The sequence below is a fragment of the Pimephales promelas genome, chromosome 8, assembly GCF_988280905.1.
Source record: "Pimephales promelas chromosome 8, fPimPro1.hap1.1, whole genome shotgun sequence".
Lineage (NCBI taxonomy): Eukaryota > Metazoa > Chordata > Actinopteri > Cypriniformes > Leuciscidae > Pimephales > Pimephales promelas.
In genome coordinates this window covers 29,244,488-29,269,168 of record NC_142776.1, presented here as the reverse complement: position 1 = coordinate 29,269,168, position 24,681 = coordinate 29,244,488, and the positions used below count along the sequence as shown (strand labels likewise).

Below are 24,681 nucleotides of genomic sequence, written 5' to 3'. Positions count from 1 at the left end.
TTCACAGTAGGACACTGCCAGTCTTTTATTACCATAGATAAGTTGAGATTGATAGAAACTTGTTTTCACAGCATTACTTCCTCTAAACCATAAAAGCAAAGGATCTTCCTTCCAGCACATTGTTCAATGCTTTAACCCTTTGTTGAATAGAAGCATTTGATCAGTGACTGATTCGTGCCATCTCCCTGCAGAGAAACCCTATTTATACATGTGAAATGGAATGCCCCACTGAGAATGCAGGACACACACACTTTCATGTGATCAGACACACAGCTATTTTTAACAGACCTGGACACAGGGCCCCTCTCTCTCCCACATCCAAGGGCACTGGAGTTTTGAAGGTATGCCATGCCAGTGTCGGATCAACACTAAAGTGTTTCGAAAGCACAACTTGCGACTAAAGGTAGGAAAACAGATGTTTATTGGAAACTGACTAGATGCAGAGTTTGCAGATCTAAAACTTTTCTAAGAGGAGATTTTGTGTTTGGAGATATTTTCCATTGATGTGTGTGTACTAGTGCTACTGTACTAAAATGAACCACTTGAGCATGCACACGATGGAAAATAACCTCAAGCACAGGGCTTTAGCTATTAATATGCTAATAAAGAACTAAACACACAGTTCAAGATGATGGCTGTATCTAACAATAATAATGATAATTTTTCTAGGCTTTTGCACAACAGTTATGATGCTCCAGGGAAATTATATCTTCTTTAAAAATGTAGAAAAAAATGGAAAATAAGCACAGCTGAATGCATTTGCTGTATGCTAAATGCATCTCCACGCGCTTGTAAAAAAGAAATGGCCAGCAAGCTAGATTAGTAAGATTTCTTATTAAAGGTTGTAAATTGTGATCTTCATTCTCGACATAAAGAGACACATCTAGATGATTTCTGAGCAATTGGAGCATGCAAAATGTTTGTAGAAGAGAATCAACCCAAACAGAACATCATGCTGGGGTGTTTTATGGGACTCTTATTTCCTGTCACTGACATATTTTAACCCACAAATCACCTTGCAGTGAGTTTTTGTGAATGCTTTGGTTACAGTATGCTCTGGAGTCAGCTTACAGTCAGGCCAAGATCATCCTCACTGGGATATTAGAGACAGTTTGAGCGTATATATATATTTATATATATTTAATTATATAATATATATATATATATATATATATATATATATATATAGTATTTAACTGTGTATATATAATTTTATTTATATATATATATATATATATATATATATATATATATATTTAATTGTATGACTGAATTGAAAGATGCAGTCTATACTGATCAGCTGAATAAAATATACTACCATACAGATCAAAAGTTTTGGGGTCAGTTTTTTTTTAAAAGAAATTCATATTTTCAACAGCAAGAATGCATTAAATTGATCAAAAGTGACTGCAAAGATGTGCTGCACAGGTATCCTGTTCTTATGAGCTTTTAATTAAAAGAATGATAAAACAGTTTCATGAGGGAGCACAATGGTTTCCTAATGGTTAATGGAGTAATGGCTATACATTACATTTTAAAATATATATTAAAATAGAATCATTTTTTTTATTTTATTTTTTGATAAAAGAAATGCAGCCTGTGCATAATTGTATTTTTTGTTTGTTTCAGATGTCATAAGCCTTTGGACCTCAACTGCAATGGATGACTTAGACCACAGTGTGCTGATAGCAGAGCAGGATTGGGACTGTTTCTGTATAGAGAGTGAGGAATGCTCTGTTCAGCAGGCCAAACTTGCAGCCTTAGATGAGTCTGGCTTCAGTGACATGGACGATGATAAAACCCCCATTTACGTGTCATCTCTTCCCACTAAGACCAGCTCTCACCAACACTGTGAAAAAGATAGTGTAGACGGACAAAAACAGCATCAAATAGGAGAATGTAAAACAGAACATACATCTGAGAATTCAGAGTTTACTGAATATCCTAGTCCTAAAACAGAGCCACAGAATGCCAGGTCTGCTGAGCAGATGTCCGAAGCTAGAGAAAATGAACCGGGGGCTACATGTGAATGTCAAAACAAAGCTGAAGACAGCAACCTGACTGAGAAGTTAAATTTAGAGACATTCAGAGGAAATTATGAGGATCATGAGAATGGTGAGAATAAATCAAGCCAAGCCACCACAGAGCCAGTCTCTGGAATGTCTTCAGCAGATATAAAGCTTGAAAAGAGTAAGGATGGCATAGAAATGCTAACTGAGGAGACGGACACTTCACCAGTGGCCAAAAAAGAGAAGGAGCGTTGGTTTGTCACTGTAAATGACAGCCCAGTCCGTCTGAGAGTAAAGGGTCCCACTTCAGTCCAAAAAAAAAGAAGAAAAAAAAAAACTTCTAAAACCCTGACCATGAATAGCGGAGTGATGGAGAAGTGTTCTTCCTTACATAGCAATACAGAGCCGGATAAAGAAATTATTGACATGCAGGACAAATTTGAACAAGAAAATATTTCTGACTCACCAAATGTACTTCATATCCAAGATGCAATATGTATTTCGCCCATTAGGTCAAGTGAAAGTGAATGGGAAAAACCAACCTGTGCCATCAGTTTAAAAAAGGAAAGCATGACAGTAATTCCAGAAGCAAAATTAGAAAGAAATCCTGCCGACTCTCTAAATTCATTTTTAACTGACAAACAGATGCCACAGAAAATATTTAAAGATCTCAGTGGCCCTTCGCCACAATACTGGGATCATGAAAGCACAGCATGTGATAAATTTGACAAACCCACATCAGATTTGAACTGTGATTGTAGACATACAACTAATAATTTAAGCCACTTCAATAATGACACTAAAGTGGAAAGTCCCAGATTTATAATGGGTGCCTCTGAACCAGATATTTCAAGAGAAAGAAAAGAACAGCAAGAGCCCTTGGGACAATCATTTAATAGAGAAGAATCGTCCCAAGAGATACAGTCCTCCAGTAACAATGCCAAGACTCCAGGTCCAACTCGACCAATATTTGCCATTTCCTCCTTTTGGGATGAAATGGAAAAACTAACCATAAATGATATTTTGCAACTTCGAATAGCCAATAACAAGTCTCCACAGACAGAAAGCATTGTTCCAGAGGAAATAACCCAAGTGGACACTGTCGACGCTCATCTTGATAGGGGTGAGGTGGAATCTAAAGATGATAGTTTAGAAGATGGCCTTGTAGACGATGCAGCAGATTCTGACTATTTCACACATTTGGATGACTCTAAACCAGACAGATCGAGCTGTGAATTTTCAACTTACTCTGATTTCGATGAAGAGTTTCTACAACTTCTTCATGCAAGTGCAAACCCTAGTCCAGAACCCCTTGAAGGCAAAGAGCAAGCCCAAAGGTTTCTTGAACCTACATGCCCCATGGATTTAGAAGAAACTTGGCGAAGTGAATCAAACGAGATCGTAACGCTGTGCACTAAAAGTGATTCCCCACTGTATTCAGAGACAGAAGCAGAGATGCAGGACATATTTCTAACAACCAAAGAAGACAACAACATGAGTACCTTTCTGCTGGACCACTATAGCATGAGAAGACCAACACCTTCTCCAGTTTTATCGATTTCTGATTTCCTTGACGATCAGTGTCTGCCGTCTCTCTTCGAAATGTTGAAGTGTGACACAGAATCAGAACAACACAAGGCTTGGATCCCAGAAAGAAACACTTCGCTTTGTTTTTCACAGAGCGTCTCTGTGGCTGAGACTTATGATGACTTCTTCTCAGACTTTGAGGTTGAGAATCTTCTGTTTCCTTCAGTGCAAGGTTCAACAAAAAGTGATAAAACGTTGGTTCCTATCTATTCCTCTTCTCATTCAGTGGTAGAAGACCTAAAATTTCCAGAGGTAGAAGAAGAGATACAGTTGGATAGTAAAGATGAGATTCCCGCAATCCGGTTTATGAGGTGTGTAAGCCCCTCTGAAACAACAAACATGTGCTTTATGACTAACCAGAGAAGTACCTGGAGAAACCTTTCTCTGAGACACACTAAACTTTTAATGGGAAGGACATGGTGCAGGATGGCCACTTCTTGGGTGTTTCCCAAAACAGCTGACACAGTCTATCGTTATGGAACGAGAACAACATCAAGTTCTTCTATGGCTCAGCCAAAGCTTCCAGTGGTTCTCCTAGAAAACCAGGCCCTTGGAAAATTCACAGAACATCAGATACATGTCGCAACAGTCGCAGACACAGGTACATTTTTAGAGATCAAATTGATGCAGTACATATGAAAATGTCAAGTCTAACTTTGCAAAATTCTGCTTACAGAGAGAGACCGCTTTCCTTTTTCATTAAAGCAAGCAGACATGTGCCTTGTTTGCATTGCTTTTGCATCTTGGGTACTGAAGTCAAGCGACCCACAATCTACAGACATGTGGAAAGCAGGTAAGACTGTCATGTGGATTGTGTATTTCTGAAATGAGACACAATGATCAGTGTGTTACATATTAAATTAGGCAATTTATTTCAGATAATATGAGCACACAAAATTAACATGATCCTTTTTCCCTCTATTATTTCTCAGCTCTTCTGGCAAATGTGAGCGCGATATCTGCCATCCAGTACTTGCGGCGATACATAAAAGAAGGATGAACCATAAAAATCTAGTATTATTAGAGCTTTCTGAGGATTTCTCATATGGGGCCAGTGTACAGGAAATAGTTAATTTTGCACAAATTCACACCAAACACTTTAGTAAATACACATATTAGGTTGTATTCCTAACAGTCTAATATATTCATGTTACAAAATAGGTGTTCAATCAATAAATAACTTATCAAAGGACAATTTTGTTAAAGAAAGCATACAAAGCAAAGGAGGAAACATTAGTTTTTCCCATACAAACAGTTGTTCAGTTAGAAGACATGTATTGCTTTAGATATGTTGATATGGACCAGAAGTGACAACTGGTAAGTTTTGCGTCAGTTATATTCAGGACTCAAGCTGTGCTATAAATATTTATGTAACTCACAATTAAACTATTTTGCAGTGTACATATATATATATTTAAAAAAAACATTTTCAATGATAATCACTCTAGATGTATCTATTAAATGCAAAAACATCATGCGGCCAAGGATCTTAAAAAAAAGTTCATAGTTTTTCGGTGAAGAAAAAGATCTGAACACATTTAATAAAGAGTATAAATTCGCACATAAAATATAGTTGGGAGTCATGGAGGTATCAGAAAGTGCCAGAAGAACTACTGTCAAATATGTGTCAAATATTTCTATCACACAATAGCAGAGACAGATGTCAATGTGATAAGAGCAAGTGTATATGAAACAGCCTCTAAAATATGCTTACAAAAAATATAAATGAATTTAGCACTGAAAGAAAATGTATTGATAAAAAAATCTGAGTTAACTGTATGTGTTCATATGACATGATAAGGGATGTACTGAAGTGTATGAAAAGTAAAAAGTATCCAAACCGTAATAATCATGCGTTTGTCATCGAAATTACAGTTTCGAAGTTTTAACTATAAGGTAATTGCAACTAGACAACACTGTGCATGTAAAGTCAAATATACATCAAGACATGGATACTAAAAATGAGAATATATTTCTCATTAATAACATCCATATACTTTGTAAAATGCTAGTACAAATGTTTAGTGTTAATTCGAAGAAAATAATGACTTTTTGGCAGTTTTAGAAAAAGTAACCCATCACAGTTTCACAATAACAGCGTTAACAGATAACACTCATGTCCGTTTGAACACAAACAAAACAATAGCACTCCATTTCATGTTTTCTATTGTTACTTTAACAATTAATAGTAGTGCACAACAATACACTTGTATTGCATTAAACGGTCACTATATTACCTTTCTTTCCTTATTGTGTTCATAATGTATTTCATATTATTCTGACAATGTTGTGCTCCTTCTCAACAAGCCGGACCATGAAAATGTAACTTACTAAACAGTTGCCCATTTGTTTAATTGGCCAACTGAAGCAGATTGTGAGGATACCATTAAATATTCCATATGCATTTTATTGCTAGCTAACTATAGACCCTCTATAAATTAACTTCCTGTCCCATGAAGGGATAACCCAGGAACTGACCTGCCCTATCAGAATGTGTCCTTAAGCATGGTGTCTGTCAGCTTAATTGGTCTTCTGCAGCATCGTATGACCACGGCAGTGAAGCAAGAGTTTGTGAAGCAAGCTCTGTTTCCAGACAGGGCGAGATCAACACTACAGTCAACATGCTAATACTCAGGCTGCATTTGGTTTACATAATTAAATCAAATGGTAAAAAGCTAAATTACTGAAAGAATAAGGTATTGTAGAGTTTACTACAGGTGGGGTTTATATTGATGAGTACTCTGAGGTATAGATGAAGAGGCTGTCAGGAAAGGAAGGATAGAGTACAGCATGCACTTTTTGCACATAGGTCATCTGAAGTTTTTGTATCCAAATCTATCATAGCAACTTTTAAATTCCACCAGTTAATATATTATTTTAAACATATAATATTTACAATCTTAAAATGAATGTTTCAACAAACTTTGAAACTAAATTGTGATAAACTCTGGATATTGGACAGCACTTCTCAAATACTTAGTAAATCTACAGTACTGTGCTTTTTAGCACAATAACGACATTACATGGGAATTGCATTTCTGACAGAAACAGTTTCTACATAGTGTTCATGCAAGGAAAGCAAATTCACTGTGCTCCAAAAGGCTAGTTATTTCATACAGCACAAAGGAGTCGGTCAAATGTTTATAAGTGCCAAAACAGGGATAAAACCATGTTGGGTTTTCTGAAACAGAAGGCCTGATACCCTGAACACAGAATCACTTTGTAATCCACAGTGGATTTGTTCATTTCAGGACTGCTTGTCTCCCTCTTTCTTCAGACGGCTGTCAAAGAGACCACAGTATAATTTATAGTCACTTAAAAACCAAAGTAAAAAGGTCATAAAAATCTTCTGTGTATTGTAGGCTGACATTAATGTCACAAACACAACTTATTTTTATTTTATGAGCACTAAAATAGAGAACAGTAGTGATGAAAACGTTCCTTGTCATATTACGAATTACCCATCAGCGCATGCGTTTTTAAAGAATGCCTTCAACACAACTTCCCCAATACTTATTTACACATGCATTCTTGAACAGCGCATTAACCCACTCAAAAATGAAAATTCTTTCATTAATTACTCAGTAAAGACATCATTAAGGTAATTAATGTGTCTCAAGTGGTTTAACCTCAATTATATGAAGCGACACAAGTGTATTGTTCGTGTAAAAAAAACTATTTACCACTTTATTTACAAAATATTAATCTCCGAATGTGCTTCACATAACATTTGCTTTCGAGTCAACACAACCCAACATGCAACATGTGGTGCTCTCATCAATTCGTTAGCGAATTATGTTTTTTTGCACAACCAAAGCACACGTGTCGCTTTATAAAATTGAGGTTAAACCACTGGAGTCACATTACTTTTATGATGTCTTTGAGCAATTAGTGAGAGAATTTTCATTTTTGTGTGAGCTAACAGTTTAAGGTTTCTGTGGTATTGGTTCACCTGTAGTAGTCTTCTTGGCTGGGGAGAGGAGCACTATGTAAATGTGCATGTCCATGTAGCCACTGCTGCTCCAGTGCCAGCCTCTGCAGCTCTGCTGACTGTGCCTGCATCGCCTGCAACTGATGCGCCGCAGACATCGGAGCCAAGGGTCCTGGTAACTCTCTGAATGGCGCTCCTTTAAAAGAAAGACACAAAACATGGTATTATGAAGCAACAATAAAACAACAATAGGTTGACAAACATTATTACATTACATGTGCATTTTAGCCATTTTTTCTTTGTTCGTTTAACCATTTTGGCTCTTTGAGTAATAAAAACTCAGAAAAAGAAATCCACAGATGCATTTTTTTTTTGCCTTGACTGACTATTATAGTATGCATTGTCACAATGTTGAAAACGTCATTGATTTTAATAGCAAGCCATAGCAACCAAATGTACTGTAAGCTCTATGCAACAAAACAATACTGAAAACAGTATTTGAGTTGTTCCTTCTAGTCAAGACTAGACAGTTTATCATAAGCAAAAGACAGGCCCAGATGGAATAGTCTATATATTATACTATACGTATAAATTGTATATTATACAGTACCATTCAAGAGTTTGGGGTCAATCGATTAAAAATAAATTAACTAGATTAATCACACCTTTTCTGTGATTAATCATGAATTGTTTTTATATGTTTTTAAATATATTTTATAATTTAATAATTTCAGTTATATCCAAATTAAAGGAAAAATCCGGAGCAAAATGAACCTTTGGTCTAATCACACATTGGTATCTAGTCAACCGTTCTCTGAGATTTGTTTTCATGATAATCGAATGTAAAGAGTTTTATCTCTAAAAACTGTTAGCATATAATGCTAGTATATAGGGCATAGAGTAATGAAAAATAAAAATTGCTAGTTTATACCACTAACAAGGCTCAAAATAGCCCCACACTAACACAGTAACATAATGAGGGTCCCTACATGCAAACCGAAGCATTGAGAACTTTGTAAGAGTACAGACTGTTTAATAAGAAAATACTTTATAAAGACAGTCCACTTCGTGTATACAGGCAGAAGCCATCTTTGGAAAACAGTCAAACCACGAATAAATGCAGCCTATATAAAAACTAATATATATATATATATAGATATATATAGTAATAATTTAGTTAAATACTAATTCCACAGTATGGATTTAAAAAGTTAAATGTGTTTAAAAATAGCTGAGAGTACTACATTTACTTGGCTGCTGAAAGTTTAAGAAGCATGCAAGCAATAAAGATGTACAAATCAAAAGGGTTTGGTGTTCCGATTCAGCTCAGCATATGTGTTAAAAATGTAAATGTTTGCTTTCTTTAATATAAAACGGGAGTCTATTTGGTGACTCACCAAACAGAGGGTGGCGGAGCATTTCGTGCTCATGGGGTAACTCACTGAGTAGAGGGTTGGAGATGGCACCAGGTGGGTAAGGGAATCGTGGCAGAGGGGGTCCAGCAGCCAATGGGTCCAGAGGATGAGGCCCTTGTCCTGGAAAAACAAAGATGTCAACATGTCCATATACTTATGGAAATCAGTGTTTCTCAACTCCAGTCCGGTGGACCCACCAACCAGAATATTTTAGATGTGTCACTAATTTAAACATCTAGTCTGTTGAATAGGGAGACATCTAAAACATTCTGGGAGGAGGGACCCGAGTTGAGAAATACTGATCTAGATAACTGTGTTTGCCTACATCATTGAAATTTTCACCTTGGTTGAGAGGGTCCTGTTGGTGCAGATGAAGATGGGAGTGTATGTGCGAGTGTTGGTGGTGGTGTGGAGTAACATTAAGCATCTGTAGCCGTGCAACAGGGTCACCAGCTGCAACGGAGGCCATCCTTTCAGCATGGAGCCGTTCAGCAGTCAAGCGCTCGGCGTAGCTGATTTCCGGCCGAGGAGGAGCCGCCAGGTTGCGCTCCATGGCTGGGTGGAACTGGGCAAAGGGATGAGGCCCGGCCACATGAGGAAGCGGCAGGGCACCGTGGCGCGCAAAATGCTCCATAGGATTTGCCGATGGATGAAGTGGGTTCTCTAGCTCCGGCGGCTTCACCTCAAATCCAGGCTTCATTCTTTCTCGGATCTCTCTCTCTCGAAGCTCACGGAGCTCTCGCTCCCGAAGGGCTGGGTCTGCTGCGTAGAGCCCCGGCATGTGATAGGCTAACAGGTGCTCACCTGGCCCAAGATGCATGAAGAAAGGATGGTTGCGGTTGGTGGGCGACATGACGTGGGGGCGTGCGTACTCGCTGAGCGTGCGGAGGGCTGGAGTGTCAGGCCCAAGATATGGAGGAACAGCAGCCACGGTGGTGGGTGGAGGGGGTTCGAATGACGGACGGCCGGGTTGCACGTGGGCAGCAAGCAAGTGCTCACTTATGCGGCCATCATGGGATGAGCTTGAAGCCCGCTATGTAAAAAAAAAAAAAAAGGTTTATTATAATGAACTTCTTTAAAGCAAGATTTTTTTCAAAAGCAAAAAGAAGTTTTTTATAAGAAAATAAATTTGAAATTAATTTATTATTAATTTATTTATTACATTTTATTATTCATTAATTTATTAAATTAATTAGAAATGTATCTTTATATTATTTAAATTATATAAGACAATTAAGCCTATTTTTAGGAGAAAAAAATATTTTCAATTCATATTCCATTCACAAGTTTATTTATGAATTGATAATCTAATAAAAAGCAGAAACAGAACAAGAAATGCATAATTTAAAAGGAAATTGGCATGACAAATTCACAAAGTAAAAGAAATTTAATTTGCTAAAAACTAGGTTTTATTTTAAGCAAACTATATTTTTTTTCTCTCAAAATTCAAAAGTAAATGCTACATATACTTACAGAGGTTTTATCAGACTCTCTCTCCCTTTCTCGCTCCCGCTCTCTTTCCCTCTCCCTTTCCCTTTCCCGCTCCCGCTCTCTTTCTCTCTCACGTCCCTGTCGAGCGCTCAGCTCTGCTTCTCTTCGGGATCTTTCGGCAGCTTCCTCTCTTTTTTTAGCCAGTTTTGAGGAGGCCAAGGGAGTGAAGTACATGTCTGTACGAGAGCAGGAGTTGTAGCCTCGGTTGAGATGTTTGATAAATCTGCAATTGACAAAAAAAAAATAGAATAAAATTGCAAAGTAAAGTCTTAGTGAATGCATTATGAATTGGTTTTAAAAGGAAACACAAAGTAATGATTTTAACCTTGTTAACCTTTTTACCATTTTATTGAACTTTTTTATTTTGAATTTCAAATAAAATTACTACTACTACTATATTAGAACAACATTTTATTTTGTATTTTTCATTTTATAATATTTCAAAAAAAAAATTCTAATCTTGAAAATGTGATCTCCATACCTTGCTGACGGACTTGCATGGCTGGGTATGTCAACAACTGTCGGTACAGGAGAGGGACTTCTGCGAGGGGGAGGCGGGCTATCACACTCCTCCTCCTCCTCCTCTTCATCAATTGGCTCCTCTTTGATATGAGCTTGTCCAACAGGAGTGCTTGCTGAGGAAGACGTGGAGGGCTGATGGGCGGAAGTGTAAAGAGGGAATGAAGCAGTGGACTCAGGAGCAGGACGATTTTGAGGGAGCGATGGAATAGAACTAGCACCACTGGTGTGACCTTTGACCTGCTGGCTCTGCGACTGAGTCAGAACGGAAGGCTGAGCAGGGTGATTTTGTGGAATTATATGAAGTGGAGGAGGCTGGGAACAAGGCAAGTGCTGTGAGGGCAAGGAAGCAAGGGGTTTTAGGGCAGGAGGTGGAGGCAAATTTGGGTGGATCTGCAGGAAATGGGGTGGAGGTGCAGAAAGGTGAGGAGGCTGCTTGTGAGAAGGTGGAATTGGAGTGGTCGGAGGGGGTTTGATTTGGCTTGCTGCTGTAGGAGGAAGAGGACTTTCTTTTTGAAGGTGCAGCAGTCTGGAAGCAAACCCTGGTGGCTGATTCGTCCCAGATGATGGATTCTGCAGCTGACCTGGATTGTGCTGATAATGGGGCGGCACAGGGAATGACTGCCCCTGCCCTGGACACTGCACCTGCTGAGACGAGGAGTTTGCATAAGAGTTTGGTGCTTCCGGTCCCCTGGGATTACTTCTGAAAGTGGTTGGAGGTGGAACCTCCTGAGAAACCTCTATGGATGTTGCCTTCGAGGTGGCGGTAGAAGCTCCAGGTGAAGGTGGGGATGAGGACGCAAGCAAAGGGGGCTGAGGAGATGACGGCGTTTCAGACGGGACAAGTGTTGTTGGGGTCGCAGCAGGCTGCTGGGGCTGGGTTTGTGGGTTTGCACCAGGTGCAGTGGGTGGCGCTGGGGAGTCGGAGTCACTTTCGTTGGCTTGCAGGGGACTGGCCAGGCTGGGGGAGGAACTGCGGTTGTCCTGATCAATGTCTTTAGTGTCGCTGCTGCCATCGTCATTGGCACTGCGGCTATCGGAGCTCTCACCTTCACCCTCTCCTTCTGATGGAGAATCGGGACCATCCTGGGTTAGAAAAAAAAACACTGCTTATAATCACTGCAATTATTTATATATAGATATATAAATTATTTAAATACATATACATATATATAAATTAGGGGTGTTAATGGTTCTCGACAATAAAATCAAACTGATCTCCACCCACAGCTCGGCACGCACTTGCACCAAGGTTAATCTCAAATCTGACGACGCAGACAGACAGAGTTCCACTAATGTATACTTAAACATTTAAGCGAAAGAGAACTGCGCACACATGCTGAGTGAGAAATTTTGTGTGTGTACACATCCGAACCGAACCGTGAGGACTGAAGAGTAAGTTGAACCGTTTCACCCCTAATATATACAGTATATATTATTAGTGTCTTTTCTGAAAAGGCCAATTCACACTGCACCGACAGACACCGGCCAGCGCAGACAAGCGCCGATTCAGCATGTTCAATAGGTGAAAACAGCTCCAACAGACGCCAACAGACACTGACAGGGGTAACACACTGATCCGACAAAACCTGACAAAGTGTCTGTTGCCATCTGTCGGCCTTGGGTGAGCATTAGATGATGGCGATCTAAATGTAAAAAATGTTGGAAATTAACAAGCACAGTTAAAATCATTTATATATTTAAAGTTGCTGATAACCAATATAGTAATGATAACAATATAGTACTAATAACTAAAAATCAAATCAGTTTTATCAGTTGATTTTTAGTTTTAAAAACTTACGACTCAATACTCTGATTTTTTTTTAAGAAAACAACCCTGAAGAAGTAGAATGAGAAACTGTTTCTCTTACCTGATTCTTAGGCCGTTTCATGTTTTTCCTTTCCGGTTCATCAACATCTGGAGCAGCTGACTCTCTTGGTCTTTTAACACCCTTAACTATAGACGCCTCTACTTTCATCTTCTAAAGTTTAATAATAAAGACATTTGAAAATGAACAGGTTAAACAACACAAAAGGATAAATACACACTTTTCAAACTCTAAACCAAGCAGGCTCCTTTTTTACCACTACCTTGTTGGTCTTCCCAGCCACCCCATTCTTGATTTCAGAACTGGAAGCCCTGGTTGCCATTGCAGTGGAACTGGTTCTGGGAGACTGTCCATTAGATCGCACATCCTCGACGGTGGGAGACATGGCCCTGTCGGGACTTCCGGTTGGTCTGTTACGCCCACTTCGAAGAGATGACATCTACATGTAGAGACATAAGACTAAATTAAACAGACTACGCTTTACAAATTTCCCTGGGCACTAAAGCACAAGTTAGACCTACATGTGGTGGAACCCGGCTCCGACGGGTCTTCATCCCATGTCTGACACCCTCTTCCTCTTCTTTAACAGGTTTGAAGAGATAGGGCGGATCTGCGGGTTTGGGAACAGGTGGCAGGCGCCGATGCTTGCTGAAGTGAGAGTGGCAACTAGAGCACAGCAAGACATTGTCTCTCCCTCCATGATGCCAGTCTTTGGAGTCTGAAAGGAACATATTCACTTTATGTTGTGCAAGTTATTTTAAAGAAAAGTCTCATACAAATAAAACGTACTTACAGAAGTCACAAGAGCTGCAAACCGTTTTACTTCCATAATGTGTAAAGTATACTTCCGTTCAAAAGTTTAGGGTCGGTAAAATTGTATAATTATTGAAAGACGTCTCATATGCTCTACAAGGATGCATTTATTTGCTAAAAAAAAAACAGTATAAAAGAATTGTGAAATACTATTGCATTTTAAAATAATGGTTTTCTATTTCAATATACTTTAAAATGTGATTTATTCCTGTGAAATTTCAGCATAATTACTCCTCGTCTTCAATGTCACTTGACAAATCATTCTAATATACAGATTTTTCTTGCTCGAGAAACATTTATCACTAATATCAGTGTTGAAAAGGGTTGCGCTGCTTAATTTTTTTTCTGAAAACTTTTTTTCTAAATTCTTTGATGAATAGAAAACTGAATAAAACCACATTTTTAACCAGAATAAAAAGGCAGGACTAGACTTATATCCATTGGGAATAGATTGGATTGTGAAAAGTGGAACAAACATTCACAACAAGACCAGGAACATACATTATGCAAATAGAGTCCATTCTTATCCCATGTTAAGAAGAATTGCAGTTGCAGAAAGTCACTTTCAGAACAGTATGATGGTTGATCGATATATGCATATGGTCAACAAATTATGAAATGCGTATTAGACAGCATTTTCAAAATAGAGACCTGAAGAATGCTGAAAAACTTACTTGTGGATAGACAGTGACTGCAGGCTTGTCTTTTACTGCCCTGCTCACTATCCTCACTGTCCAGATCATCTTCACTGGCTGAACTGAGCTCCACTACAGACAGACAGACAATACAAAAATGATTAACAGTTCTTCTTGTGTCCGTTAAACTATAACTGTATCAGACTTGGGATCATGTTAGAAAAGCCAGCAAAAAATGAACAGACATATGGCACTTACTGGAGGAAGTGCGAGATGTTGCATTGGCTGCAGCTGTCGAGTTGCGAGTTTTCACTTTGCGGGACACCGGCTGTCTTCTCTGCTGCCGATGAGGTCGTGATGCCACAGCTTCAGGAGTTTTCTTCCAGTAGTAGTAGAATGTGATCAGCTCACCCTGAGAGGACAAATGTTTTGTAAAAAAAACAACAACTTCAATTTGACAAACACACATTTATAGTCAGATTTGAAATGGCAGGTTTCCATACCGTTTTCTTACTAGGCAGTAGCTCCTTACGGATCTTAAAGAAGTTTTTGCCATACTGTCTAAGACCTTTGATAAACCGTTTCTGTAATTGAACATATTAACAGATTGATGATTCTTAAGTAATACATTTCGAAAAGTTCTAGTCTCACATTTCTACATTCCACTATAACCAGGTTTTATCAGTGAAAACTGAGATGGTACAAGTGAAAAACCCCAAATCCAAACACTTTCTCACCACTTCATCTTCTGACCAGCATTTCTCAATGAGTTTTGGAACTGGTTTCTTCACCAGACACTGCAGGGCTTTGGCTGCATCGTATTGGGTTTCGTGGAGCTGTGAGCAAAACAAATTCAAGTTATATACCCCAATAGCATAGCAAATTAACTATAGTTGAGGTAAAAAGTAATATTTATTACTTGAAGGTTTTACGGCCTCTGACTTTAATCCAAATTACATTGAAGGTCAAAGCATGAAACACACTGACGAGGTGTGATGTCTGCCCGAGCAAGGTGTGTGGAGGTATGGAACTATCATGCATACTACTACTATGGAACTATTACGCACATACATATGTTCACAGGCAGATAGGACATTCTATTATTGCATTCGGATCGAATTTAATTTTTACAATCTTTTTTTAAAGGCAGAGTAGTTGCTTTGCTCCAGAAACATATCATTAAGTTAAGTGGTCTAAATGTATTTATATATATATATCATCTGTGGAGGGCGTAGGACCATAAAATGTTCATCCAATCATTGCATTCGGTCCGAATTCAATAATATGATGTCCTATCTGCCTGTCAACATATGTATTTCCATATTCATCGGTGCGTTTCATGCTATGCAGAGTTTGACAGATGTCAGTCACCGAGCAACGCAACTTAAACAGCATCCGCATTTTACAGTTCCTCCAGAAGCAAAACAACGAGTTTATGCTCATTTCACACTATAACTACTGTAATTTGTAAGAGATAGAAACCTGTGACATTATACTCAGAGAGGTTTGTGACTCAGTGTTCTTTAAGCTATTCATGTTCATTATTATTCTAATGTTAAACATGTGGTTGGTTTTTTGACGTCATCTCTCGTAATGTTTTTGCTTTCTCCCAGCTGTATGCGTTCAAACGTTTTGGAGGAGGCATGGCTTGAGACACTCTGTCTGAAGAAAGCTTGCTAGCAAGCTTGCTAGCTTCTCTGTAATGGCCAATTAAATCGAATTAAATAATTTAAGTATCTTTTTTTGACAAAACAGCACAAACGAATAAAAATTACAAGCACTGACCGTATTTAAAGCATTCAATGTGGTATCATCCCGTGAAGCTGCAAGACAACCATCCTCCGTCGAACCTCCATCACACATCCCTGCAAAAGCTGCCATGCTCCTGTTTATACAGAGAACACAAAACAAAAATGCAGAAGGATATGTTGAAATCACACACCATCCACAGAACACCTCGGTTCCATTTTTTAGATATAATCTCAAGCAATTATGAAGAAAAATGTACTGGCATCCAGAAAGCAGCCGTTACCTGGCAGCCCGTAGGTACATGAGAAGGTCACAGTCATTGACCCCAGGTGCCCACACAAGCTCCTCAATTTCTGTGACAGACTCTGTTCCATGTGCAGGTGACGGCTGTAATTCAGGTAGCTTTGCCTGCATACATTTGATCATGACAACATAACGGTCAAAAAGAAAAGGTTAACAGAGTTTATTTAAGGACTTTTAAAAGTGCACTCGGTAAATGCCAGGTTTTATTGTTCCTAGAACACGTTTTAAAACAAGAGGTGATCGTGCGTTTTGTGTGGTGGCTCCAAGGCTCTGGAATTCTCTTCCATTAGTCTTGAGAGCTTTGGATACTGTAGAAAATTTTAGTAAACACCTTAAAACACATCTTTTTAGACAAGCTTTTAACTAGCTATATGGTGGTGTTGTAATGCGTGTTGTGGTTTTTATTTCTTTTATTATTTGTTTTTTACTGTAAAGCACTTTGTGACCCTTCATGTCTGTGAAAAGTGCTATATAAATAAAAGTTTACTTACTAAATGGCTATGATTTGTCCCAAAAACACAGGTGGTTTTGGACTTTCAGTGTTTGTTTACTAGTAACTTCCGTACTGTAGACATGCTGGTATAGCATTTCTTTATTTGTAAAACTTTTTTAATGATCAAATATTAATGCACCTTTAAAACACTGCATGCCACAGATCTGCAAACATCATTTTACCTGATGACTTGGTCCCACTCGAATCTCTCCTTGCGTGCTGTTCAGCTGCCTAAAATACAAAATTTTCTTAATTATTTGAAATATGGATGTATAAGTAGGAAACTTCATAGTTTTCATACATCATATATAAAAATTTCAAAGAAGCAAAAACTCATAAACATACTATTGGAAAAACTTTGGTTCCTGTCATGAGAGCTTCATGTCACTATTTTCCACCCTTTTAAATCGCCTCCTTTCAGTGTTAATCATAAAATGTGATTTGCCTATCAGCAGTCGCGATGATCAATCCAAATCCCGCCTACAGAGCATAACCAGCCAATCAGCGTCCGACTGCTCCGTTCCCTCCAAAGGTTATATAAACGGGGGCTTGGACGTCCAGTTCATATATTTACACATAAATCATTACATTGCTGCGTCCAGAGTCTATTACAATACAAATCAAAATCAGTGTGTTGAACTCAAGAGTGTGATAAATACTGTTCGTTCGCTGTCCGCGAAAGAAAATCGTATGCTAAAATCACAATTTACTGAACACATATTTGCAGCACAGACAAAACTAATTTGCAAGAGCAGCACCGCGTTCAACATGCATTACATACTTCAGCAGTCAGCAACAGTAGCACAACATCTGCCCCATTTTATCTTGTCAGGCTCCTAGCTGGCCTTTGCGTGTGTGTATGTGTGTGCGTGTGTGGCCGAGCGAGACGAGCTGTCAAGTTCAAAATCGTCTCGATTTGCACTAGAATGCAAAAGTATTCCGGGTTTCGTAAAAAGCGCTGGCGCGCTAAAGCATTAATCTGTAATAATAAGAAGCAACAAACCTTCGCGGACTGAACAAGTCGTCCATGGCAGGGGCCGTTTCGCTAGTGTTTACAGTTTGTTTGCAGCGTCGGCGGCGGCTCAAACTATGCTTTCCTCTATTTCATACTACTCAAAATGGAGGCTGCGCTGAGTATTTTTTCATCAGCGCAGGCGATGACCTCAGTGTTCACGCACAGCCTACTGAGATCCACTTCAACAAGCATAACTGAGCATGTGCCGCTGCAGCCAGCGCTAATGGGATCATCTCCGTGTCCGCTGTCTATGGAGATCAGCTTCAGGGAGATGTCTTTGGCCATCCTCCCGTGTCAATATTCACACACGAATATAGATGTCCCAATAAAATTAACCACCCTAGACTTGTTGGCATTCCTTTGCATATTTGATAAAAGGCACCATGCATGAAGATCGAAAAGTGAAGAAGAATAACAATGCATCTTGTTATAGTCACTGTGTGTGGGTTGTAAGATATTTACAGTGCTTTAGATTTAAAGACCTGCCACTGTAGAGACGGTGGACTTATTTCGGCTCAGTGGAATTAGGCTATGGCGTTTTAAATGCAGCCCTGTCTATTTAGATGGCTTCATACATTTCTACCATTACTGTTAACAATTAAAAAGTAAAAAAGCATTTCTATTTAATAAAAAAATAAAATAAAACCATACATCAACAACCATAATCTTAAAAAGTATTGTTAGAATTGTTATTATTAGCCTATTATTAAAGTAGTGGAATTCTACCACAATCAAGAAATGGCTTCTTCATAATCAACAATGTCAACATATTAAAGAAATCATTATTACCTCAGTGTTTTTCACCCGAAAGTATTATTTTACCACTGGTATTATAAAATACATTGCTACGGCTGTAACCCTTTTAAATAACCTAAATAATTTGGATAAGTGATATTGAATGCAACTGTAATGCTGTCATTATCTGGAATTACTTGCACTTATAGAAAACTAATTATCAACCATTTAGGATCAAGCATTCAAAGTGCATAAAAAATAGCAATTATCAGAATCAAAAGATTGGTATTTCCGTCAAAAACAGGTAAACGGGAGACTATTTGAATTTAAAAATACTACACAAAAGCCTCTCATTAGTTGAGGTAAAGTTTTTATTTGAACAGTATCCACTATTACTCCAAGCACAGACCTCAGAAATCTGTTATGCAGTATTTACAGGAAAATACTGTTTGCTCTTTCTTTGCAATACACTTATCATCATCATACTACATGTAGGCTACATTGTTACAGTGCATGTAACACTCATCCAAACAGACAGATCACAAAGTGTATGATCCTTTGTTTCTGTGTCATTGTTTATATGGTCCCAGTAACAAGCAAATCATCATTCATGACACATACTGCTTCCTAGGTGTGTAACGATACCCTCATGTCACGATTCGATACATATCACGATACTCCAAAACATATGCTAAAAGGTTAACAAAAAATGTACTGTTGATTAAAATGCTAAATTTGATATTACATTGTGGGTTTAAATGAATAGGCTTGGACTTGGTGCTTGTAACCCAAGGATAATGGTGACACAAGAATAACAATATTCATGATTCTGAAGCTGAAAATACAGAATAATTTTAGACGAATATGCTCGTCACTGACTAGATATATTTAAAATACATGTCAGGTAACATCAGACATTTGCCATTATCAGGACCCACAAATATTCCCCTATTGCATTATTGTACATTATAATCAACATTATATATAGTAGTTTAATGTAGTACTGACACTAAAACTTGAATTTTTTCCTCACAGAGTAATTTTTATTTTGGGAGAACTATCCACGATACATATTGCCACTTTCCACAATACGTATTGTTGCATTTTTCTATTGTGATATATTGTGGCACAATGTATTGTTACACCCCAACTGTTTCTGTTGGTATTGCATCTTGAACTGAACTATTAGTAGGAGGTTAGGCTAGTTCTAACTGTACTGTGCTGATCTCAATTCAGTGGATTTCTGAAGTTCTTCCCAGCAAAGATAGCTTTATCCCCCAAGTCCTCTTCAATTCTGTGCATGAAGCAAGCAAGCAGGTAAGTAGAAGACATAAAATACATATGCTTATCAATGCCCATACATTTACAACAAATAATATTTTATGATCTTAAACACGACTGCAAGCTTACCTGAGGATCTGGTTGTATTTGGCCAGACGCTCTGAACGGCACGGGGCTCCTGTTTTAATCTGAATAAGAAGAGGAAAATAAAACAGTAAAGTACACTTGAGTATGTAACTGTAAACTGAAGTTCCTGATTTTTATGATTAATCTAAAATAAGATTAGAGCAACAGTACCTGTCCAGTGCAAAGTCCCACAACCAGGTCAGCAATGAACGTGTCCTCTGTTTCCCCAGAGCGATGGCTCACCATCACACCCCAGCCACTGGACTGAGCCATTTTACATCTGTGGGGTGGGTTGTTACGAATAGAAAAGATCACAAAACATCTATTTTAGGAGTTTAAACATTTTTTCAATTCTACACTGAACATCTGGAAAACATTTTGACAAAAGTGAAGATTTTTGTTTTGAACTAACGCCTGCAGGGATTCGGTAACACTCCCGATCTGGTTGACTTTGAGCAACAGGCAGTTGCATGCTTTGTTCTCCACTGCATTAGCAATGCGTTTGGGGTTGGTGACAGTGAGATCATCTCCCACCACCTGGATGTCCGTGCTGTTGGTGAAATTGGTCCAGGCCTCCCAATCATCTTGATCAAAGGGGTCTTCAATAGAGACCACTGGAGTAGTAATAAAAAAGTATTCACATCTCAGTGTCTGAGCTCAAAGAAAAAAAAAAAATAGTAATGTAATTAGTGCAAGAGAGCAAAGAACTGATGGATACCTGGATAATCCTGAATGAAACTTTTGTAAAGGTCAGAAAGCTCATCAGGGCTGATGTATCGATCGGGGTCATCGGGAGACTTGAAGTCCAAGTCGTACTTTCCATCACGATAGAATTCAGATGCTGCCACATCCATGCCAATCACAATCTCATCTGTGTATCCAGCTTTACTGATGGCACTCTTCAGAAGTTCCAGGGCTATTATAAACATCCGGAAAAATATATATAAGTTATAAATTCTCTTAGCTGTACAGTCTCATCCAATATGATTGTTTTGTTTTTGTTTTTCAAATACCTTCTTGGTTCTCCAGGATATTTGGTGCGAATCCTCCCTCATCCCCAACATTGGTGGCATCCTGGCCATATTTCTGCTTAATTACGTTCTTCAGATTATGGTACACCTCTGCACCAATCCGCATGGCTTCCTTAAAGCTACTGGCCCCGACCGGCAGAATCATGAATTCCTGCATGGCCAACTTATTGCCAGCATGTGAGCCACCATTGATCACATTAAAGGCCTTTAGGAAAACAATGAAAATTGCAAAACTCAATGGGAGCATAACATTTTCTTCCATAATTTGCATTCCTATGTTTATTAAGATTTAAACAGAAAAAAAAAATCCACATTTCAGTACAGCTTCAAATACAAGAGCGTTCTGTTTCTCACCGGCACAGGCAGGATGACCTCGGGGTTTCCAGCAAGGTCAGCAATGTGACGATACAGAGGAACACCTTTCTCCGCAGCTCCAGCCTTACACACAGCCAGGGAAACACCCAGGATGGCATTGGCACCGAATTTAGCTGATGTTCGAAACAGTTGCAGAAATTAAAGGATTATGACTACTAGACATATTACATTATATTTACTTTTGTTCACAAGTTTATACACACAAAAAACTGGGAAACTATCTTTTGTGTTTGTATTTGTATTTGGCCATACATTTTTGAATGGTAGTGTGAACACATTACAGGCCAGGTGTGTACGAGAAAAAAAACACAGGGAAAACATCTGAAAGTCTCGGGCCACTTCATATATCAAAAATTTTTCATGAGGATGGAGCTTGGCTAAATGTAAATACCCCCTTAAAAAGCTCTTTGAGCTCAAACACAATCTAATTAAGATCTATGCCACATAGGTAAAGAACAACTGTTAAGGAGAAACGTTTAAATGTAAAGCACAATAGCTTTTCTACTGTTAATGAGTAAAGATGTATATATTATGATTTACACTTGTTATCAGTTCCGTCCAGTTCCAGCATGAACTGGTCAATCTTTTCTTGCTCAACTACAGGAATTCCCTATGTGACAGAGAGAAAGACAGACAAAACGAATCATTACCAACCCATATACAGTTACTAGACTGTGGTTTAATTGTAAAAGTCTAAAATTCTCACCTGGCTGATCAGGGCAGGTGCAATAGTTTGGTTCACATGCTCAACCGCCTTTAATACACCTACATTGCACAGAAAAAGGTGGCATATATGAGCAAAATAGGTATAAGCACAAGTTATTGTGGATTGAATAGTGCTGCAGTTAGACACATGCACAACGTAACATTCCCTTGCTTAGTTTAGCTGCTACCACAAAGCCTACCGATCAGATATTTGTTAAATTCTTTATGATTTGTAAAGTCAGCCAATCAAGAGCCATAAACAATCTTTATTTATTCCATGCAAATATTGCACACTAAATATTTTAAATAATTATTTTATAAGCACCACAGTAAAGATCCTTACATTATTCACTGATGTGAATCACATGCACATGCATTTTTAGCAATGTACATAATTTTGTTCATAGTACATTATTCAGGCCACATAATTTTACATTGGGTAGAATGTGTCATGCAAATTCAGACCCATCAAAACCAAAAAAAAGTTTTCTCACTTGTTAACTTGGTATCTGTTAACACAAGGCTGAACCAATGAATCAGTACATTTCATAAGTTTTCCTTCCCAACGTAATAGAAAAAAACATAGCTGGTAAAAGAGAGACAGTCCATTGTGTTCAGAAAATAAAACTAGCTTGACAAGTCTTGTTATTTCCAAAACAATGTACAATAAATGATGCAAGTAGTTACCTTTTCCCAGGTAACGTGACTTATCGTTGTCTCTTAGTTCCAATGCTTCATAAATTCCCGTAGATGCTCCACTGGGGACAGCAGCTCGAAACAAACCTGTTTTAAAACCAGCAGATTAGTATTTGTTCTGCTTGTAATGCTTGTATACTGAACCATCTTCATTTTCAGTAATCTCGCTTTGGAAAGAAATGTCAAGGAGAATCACCTCTATCTGTGTAGAGGTCGACCTCTACAGTGGGGTTGCCCCTAGAATCAAAAATCTCACGAGCATGTATCTTCAGGATAGACATGTTCCTAAAAATAAATTATAAAGAAAGAACAATCAGCTTCTGCTGAAATAGTTATCTCTGCAAATCTAACCACATATCTAAAGGAGATTTCAAGGAAACCTGAGAACACCATCTGCTTTACAGTAATACTGCAGTAATACTTTGTTTGCTTTTAGGCAGACAAGAGACAGATTTAATTATAGAAGGGAAATATCGGCATAACTTAATCGACATCTTTTTCAAGCAAATACATGATTAATAGCTTTCAAAATGCATATTGTATATTGAAGATGGCGTCGTGGGAAGCTCAGGTCTAATTGGATTATCAACTGTCACTCTCTGGGCATTATGCTATCAACAGAGAACAGAACAGAAAGCTTACTCAAGGGGTCTAGACGTTTTTGCAACAGGCTACACATAATAAAAACATCACAAATTTTATTTGTTAAACTTTACAGTATTGTGAGCGACAATGCCCAGTCTCAAACTCGGTCATTTCCTTCCTGGAATCAGATTTTTCCCCGTATAGTTTGTTCTGCAAATATTTAATCTAATTACAGTGTGTGAATACGAGTGGGCGTGATGGAAAGCATGACTCATCACGGTCCTCAATGTCGAGTGCTTATTCGTGGTGACTCTCATCCAGCACTTCATTAGTCACACTCGAGACTGAGAACTTAATGCTTTCTGTCTAAAGATCTAAATGTTCTCGTACTACGGTTGCATAAGGCTAAGACTAAAGCAGAAGCCTGGTTACAATATAAAACATATGTAAAGTTAGCCAGTTTATAATACAACGCTCCTTACCTCGGCGAAACGGTATAATTAAAGCGCAAGATGAAGAAATCAAGCTCTCATTCAAATTCACACTCAACGCTGGGCGGCTCTGGTTAGGAGAGTGTTTTCAGAGTGTGCTCACTCTCAGAGAAAACTCACCCATAGGGAGAGATTATAGAAAAGATTACTTGGCTAGAATGGCTGCACGTCTAGAAACAAGTGTTGTGGAAATGGGCGGGGCTTTGCGGTCAGGATGTTGCCGCTGTTTGGTCGGATTTAACATAATTTAAAAAAATAAACTCCTATATTTTAACACTTTACTGTGTATTTGCAGTTAAATGATTATTAAGTACATCTTATTAAGTACATTAATGTACATCTGAATGATACAGATGTAAATTATTATCCAGACGTCAACCGAAGGGGACAGAGTTGTCACGTGTTAGTTGTTACTTTTCTCAACACTGCTTAGGCTTGACCAATCACAGTCGTTTGATGATTTTATTTCATAGCAATTGTTTTGAATTATTTTCATCTGTATGTTAGATAAGATACCTGGAATTATTAGATTTACTATTGTTTAAATGATTATGCTTTTTAAGTGTACAAATGTCTAAAATAAGTTACAAAAATGTATCTGAGATTGGAATGCAGCTCAATGGAGAATTCGGCTTTCTGAGCAGTCATGCGCTCCCTTGAGGAAGATACTTTTTGCCTCAGAAAAAACGGTGCTACCTCGTAACATTTTCCACCCAATGGGGGAGATGACATGATGGAGAAAGTTGTAGTGAGTCCGTTCTCCAGTAATTTAATAGGCTATACGGTGTTTTGTTTTTATATTGTTATCTGCCATGGTTTGATAAAGTTCCACTAGGCCTATTTTAAATCAGGACTATTAAGAATCTA

General features: G+C 38.3%; 3 protein-coding genes across 5 annotated transcripts; 1 reads left to right on the top strand and 2 right to left on the bottom strand.

Annotated features, from left to right (window-relative positions):
• Positions 1 to 1,637: 1,637 nt before the first annotated feature.
• Positions 1,638 to 5,651, top strand: perm1b (PPARGC1 and ESRR induced regulator, muscle 1b). Its single transcript, XM_039689366.2, has 3 exons — positions 1,638 to 4,197; positions 4,273 to 4,389; positions 4,529 to 5,651. Exons 1-3 carry the CDS (start codon positions 1,659 to 1,661, stop codon positions 4,594 to 4,596), a joined length of 2,724 nt encoding a protein of 907 aa, XP_039545300.2. The 5' UTR covers positions 1,638 to 1,658; the 3' UTR covers positions 4,597 to 5,651.
• On the bottom strand, positions 4,445 to 18,039 carry rereb (arginine-glutamic acid dipeptide (RE) repeats b). 3 transcript variants are annotated; one of them, XM_039689361.2, is made up of 17 exons: positions 17,778 to 18,039; positions 16,957 to 17,005; positions 16,262 to 16,386; positions 16,015 to 16,114; positions 14,967 to 15,065; positions 14,733 to 14,813; positions 14,488 to 14,641; positions 14,269 to 14,361; positions 13,303 to 13,499; positions 13,041 to 13,220; positions 12,824 to 12,934; positions 10,915 to 12,038; positions 10,416 to 10,656; positions 9,285 to 9,975; positions 8,970 to 9,062; positions 7,549 to 7,723; positions 4,445 to 6,877 (listed from the first exon to the last, which is right to left on the bottom strand). In XM_039689361.2, exons 1-17 carry the CDS (start codon positions 17,801 to 17,803, stop codon positions 6,844 to 6,846), a joined length of 3,573 nt encoding a protein of 1,190 aa, XP_039545295.2. In that variant the 5' UTR covers positions 17,804 to 18,039; the 3' UTR covers positions 4,445 to 6,843. The 3 variants fall into 3 exon arrangements, with proteins under 3 accessions (XP_039545295.2, XP_039545293.2, XP_039545294.2); XM_039689359.2 differs by having other exon boundaries at positions 8,925 to 9,062; positions 17,778 to 18,038; XM_039689360.2 differs by having other exon boundaries at positions 8,925 to 9,062; positions 13,044 to 13,220; positions 17,778 to 18,038.
• A 1,522-nt stretch (positions 18,040 to 19,561) lies between these two features.
• On the bottom strand, positions 19,562 to 23,945 carry eno1b (enolase 1b, (alpha)). The gene is made up of 12 exons (XM_039689386.2): positions 23,806 to 23,945; positions 22,935 to 23,023; positions 22,730 to 22,825; positions 22,044 to 22,102; positions 21,878 to 21,947; positions 21,317 to 21,450; positions 20,945 to 21,167; positions 20,650 to 20,847; positions 20,344 to 20,545; positions 20,103 to 20,211; positions 19,935 to 19,993; positions 19,562 to 19,818 (listed from the first exon to the last, which is right to left on the bottom strand). The coding sequence occupies exons 2-12, from the start codon at positions 23,017 to 23,019 to the stop codon at positions 19,752 to 19,754; spliced, it is 1,302 nt and encodes a 433-aa protein (XP_039545320.1). The 5' UTR covers positions 23,020 to 23,023; positions 23,806 to 23,945; the 3' UTR covers positions 19,562 to 19,751.
• Positions 23,946 to 24,681: the final 736 nt, after the last annotated feature.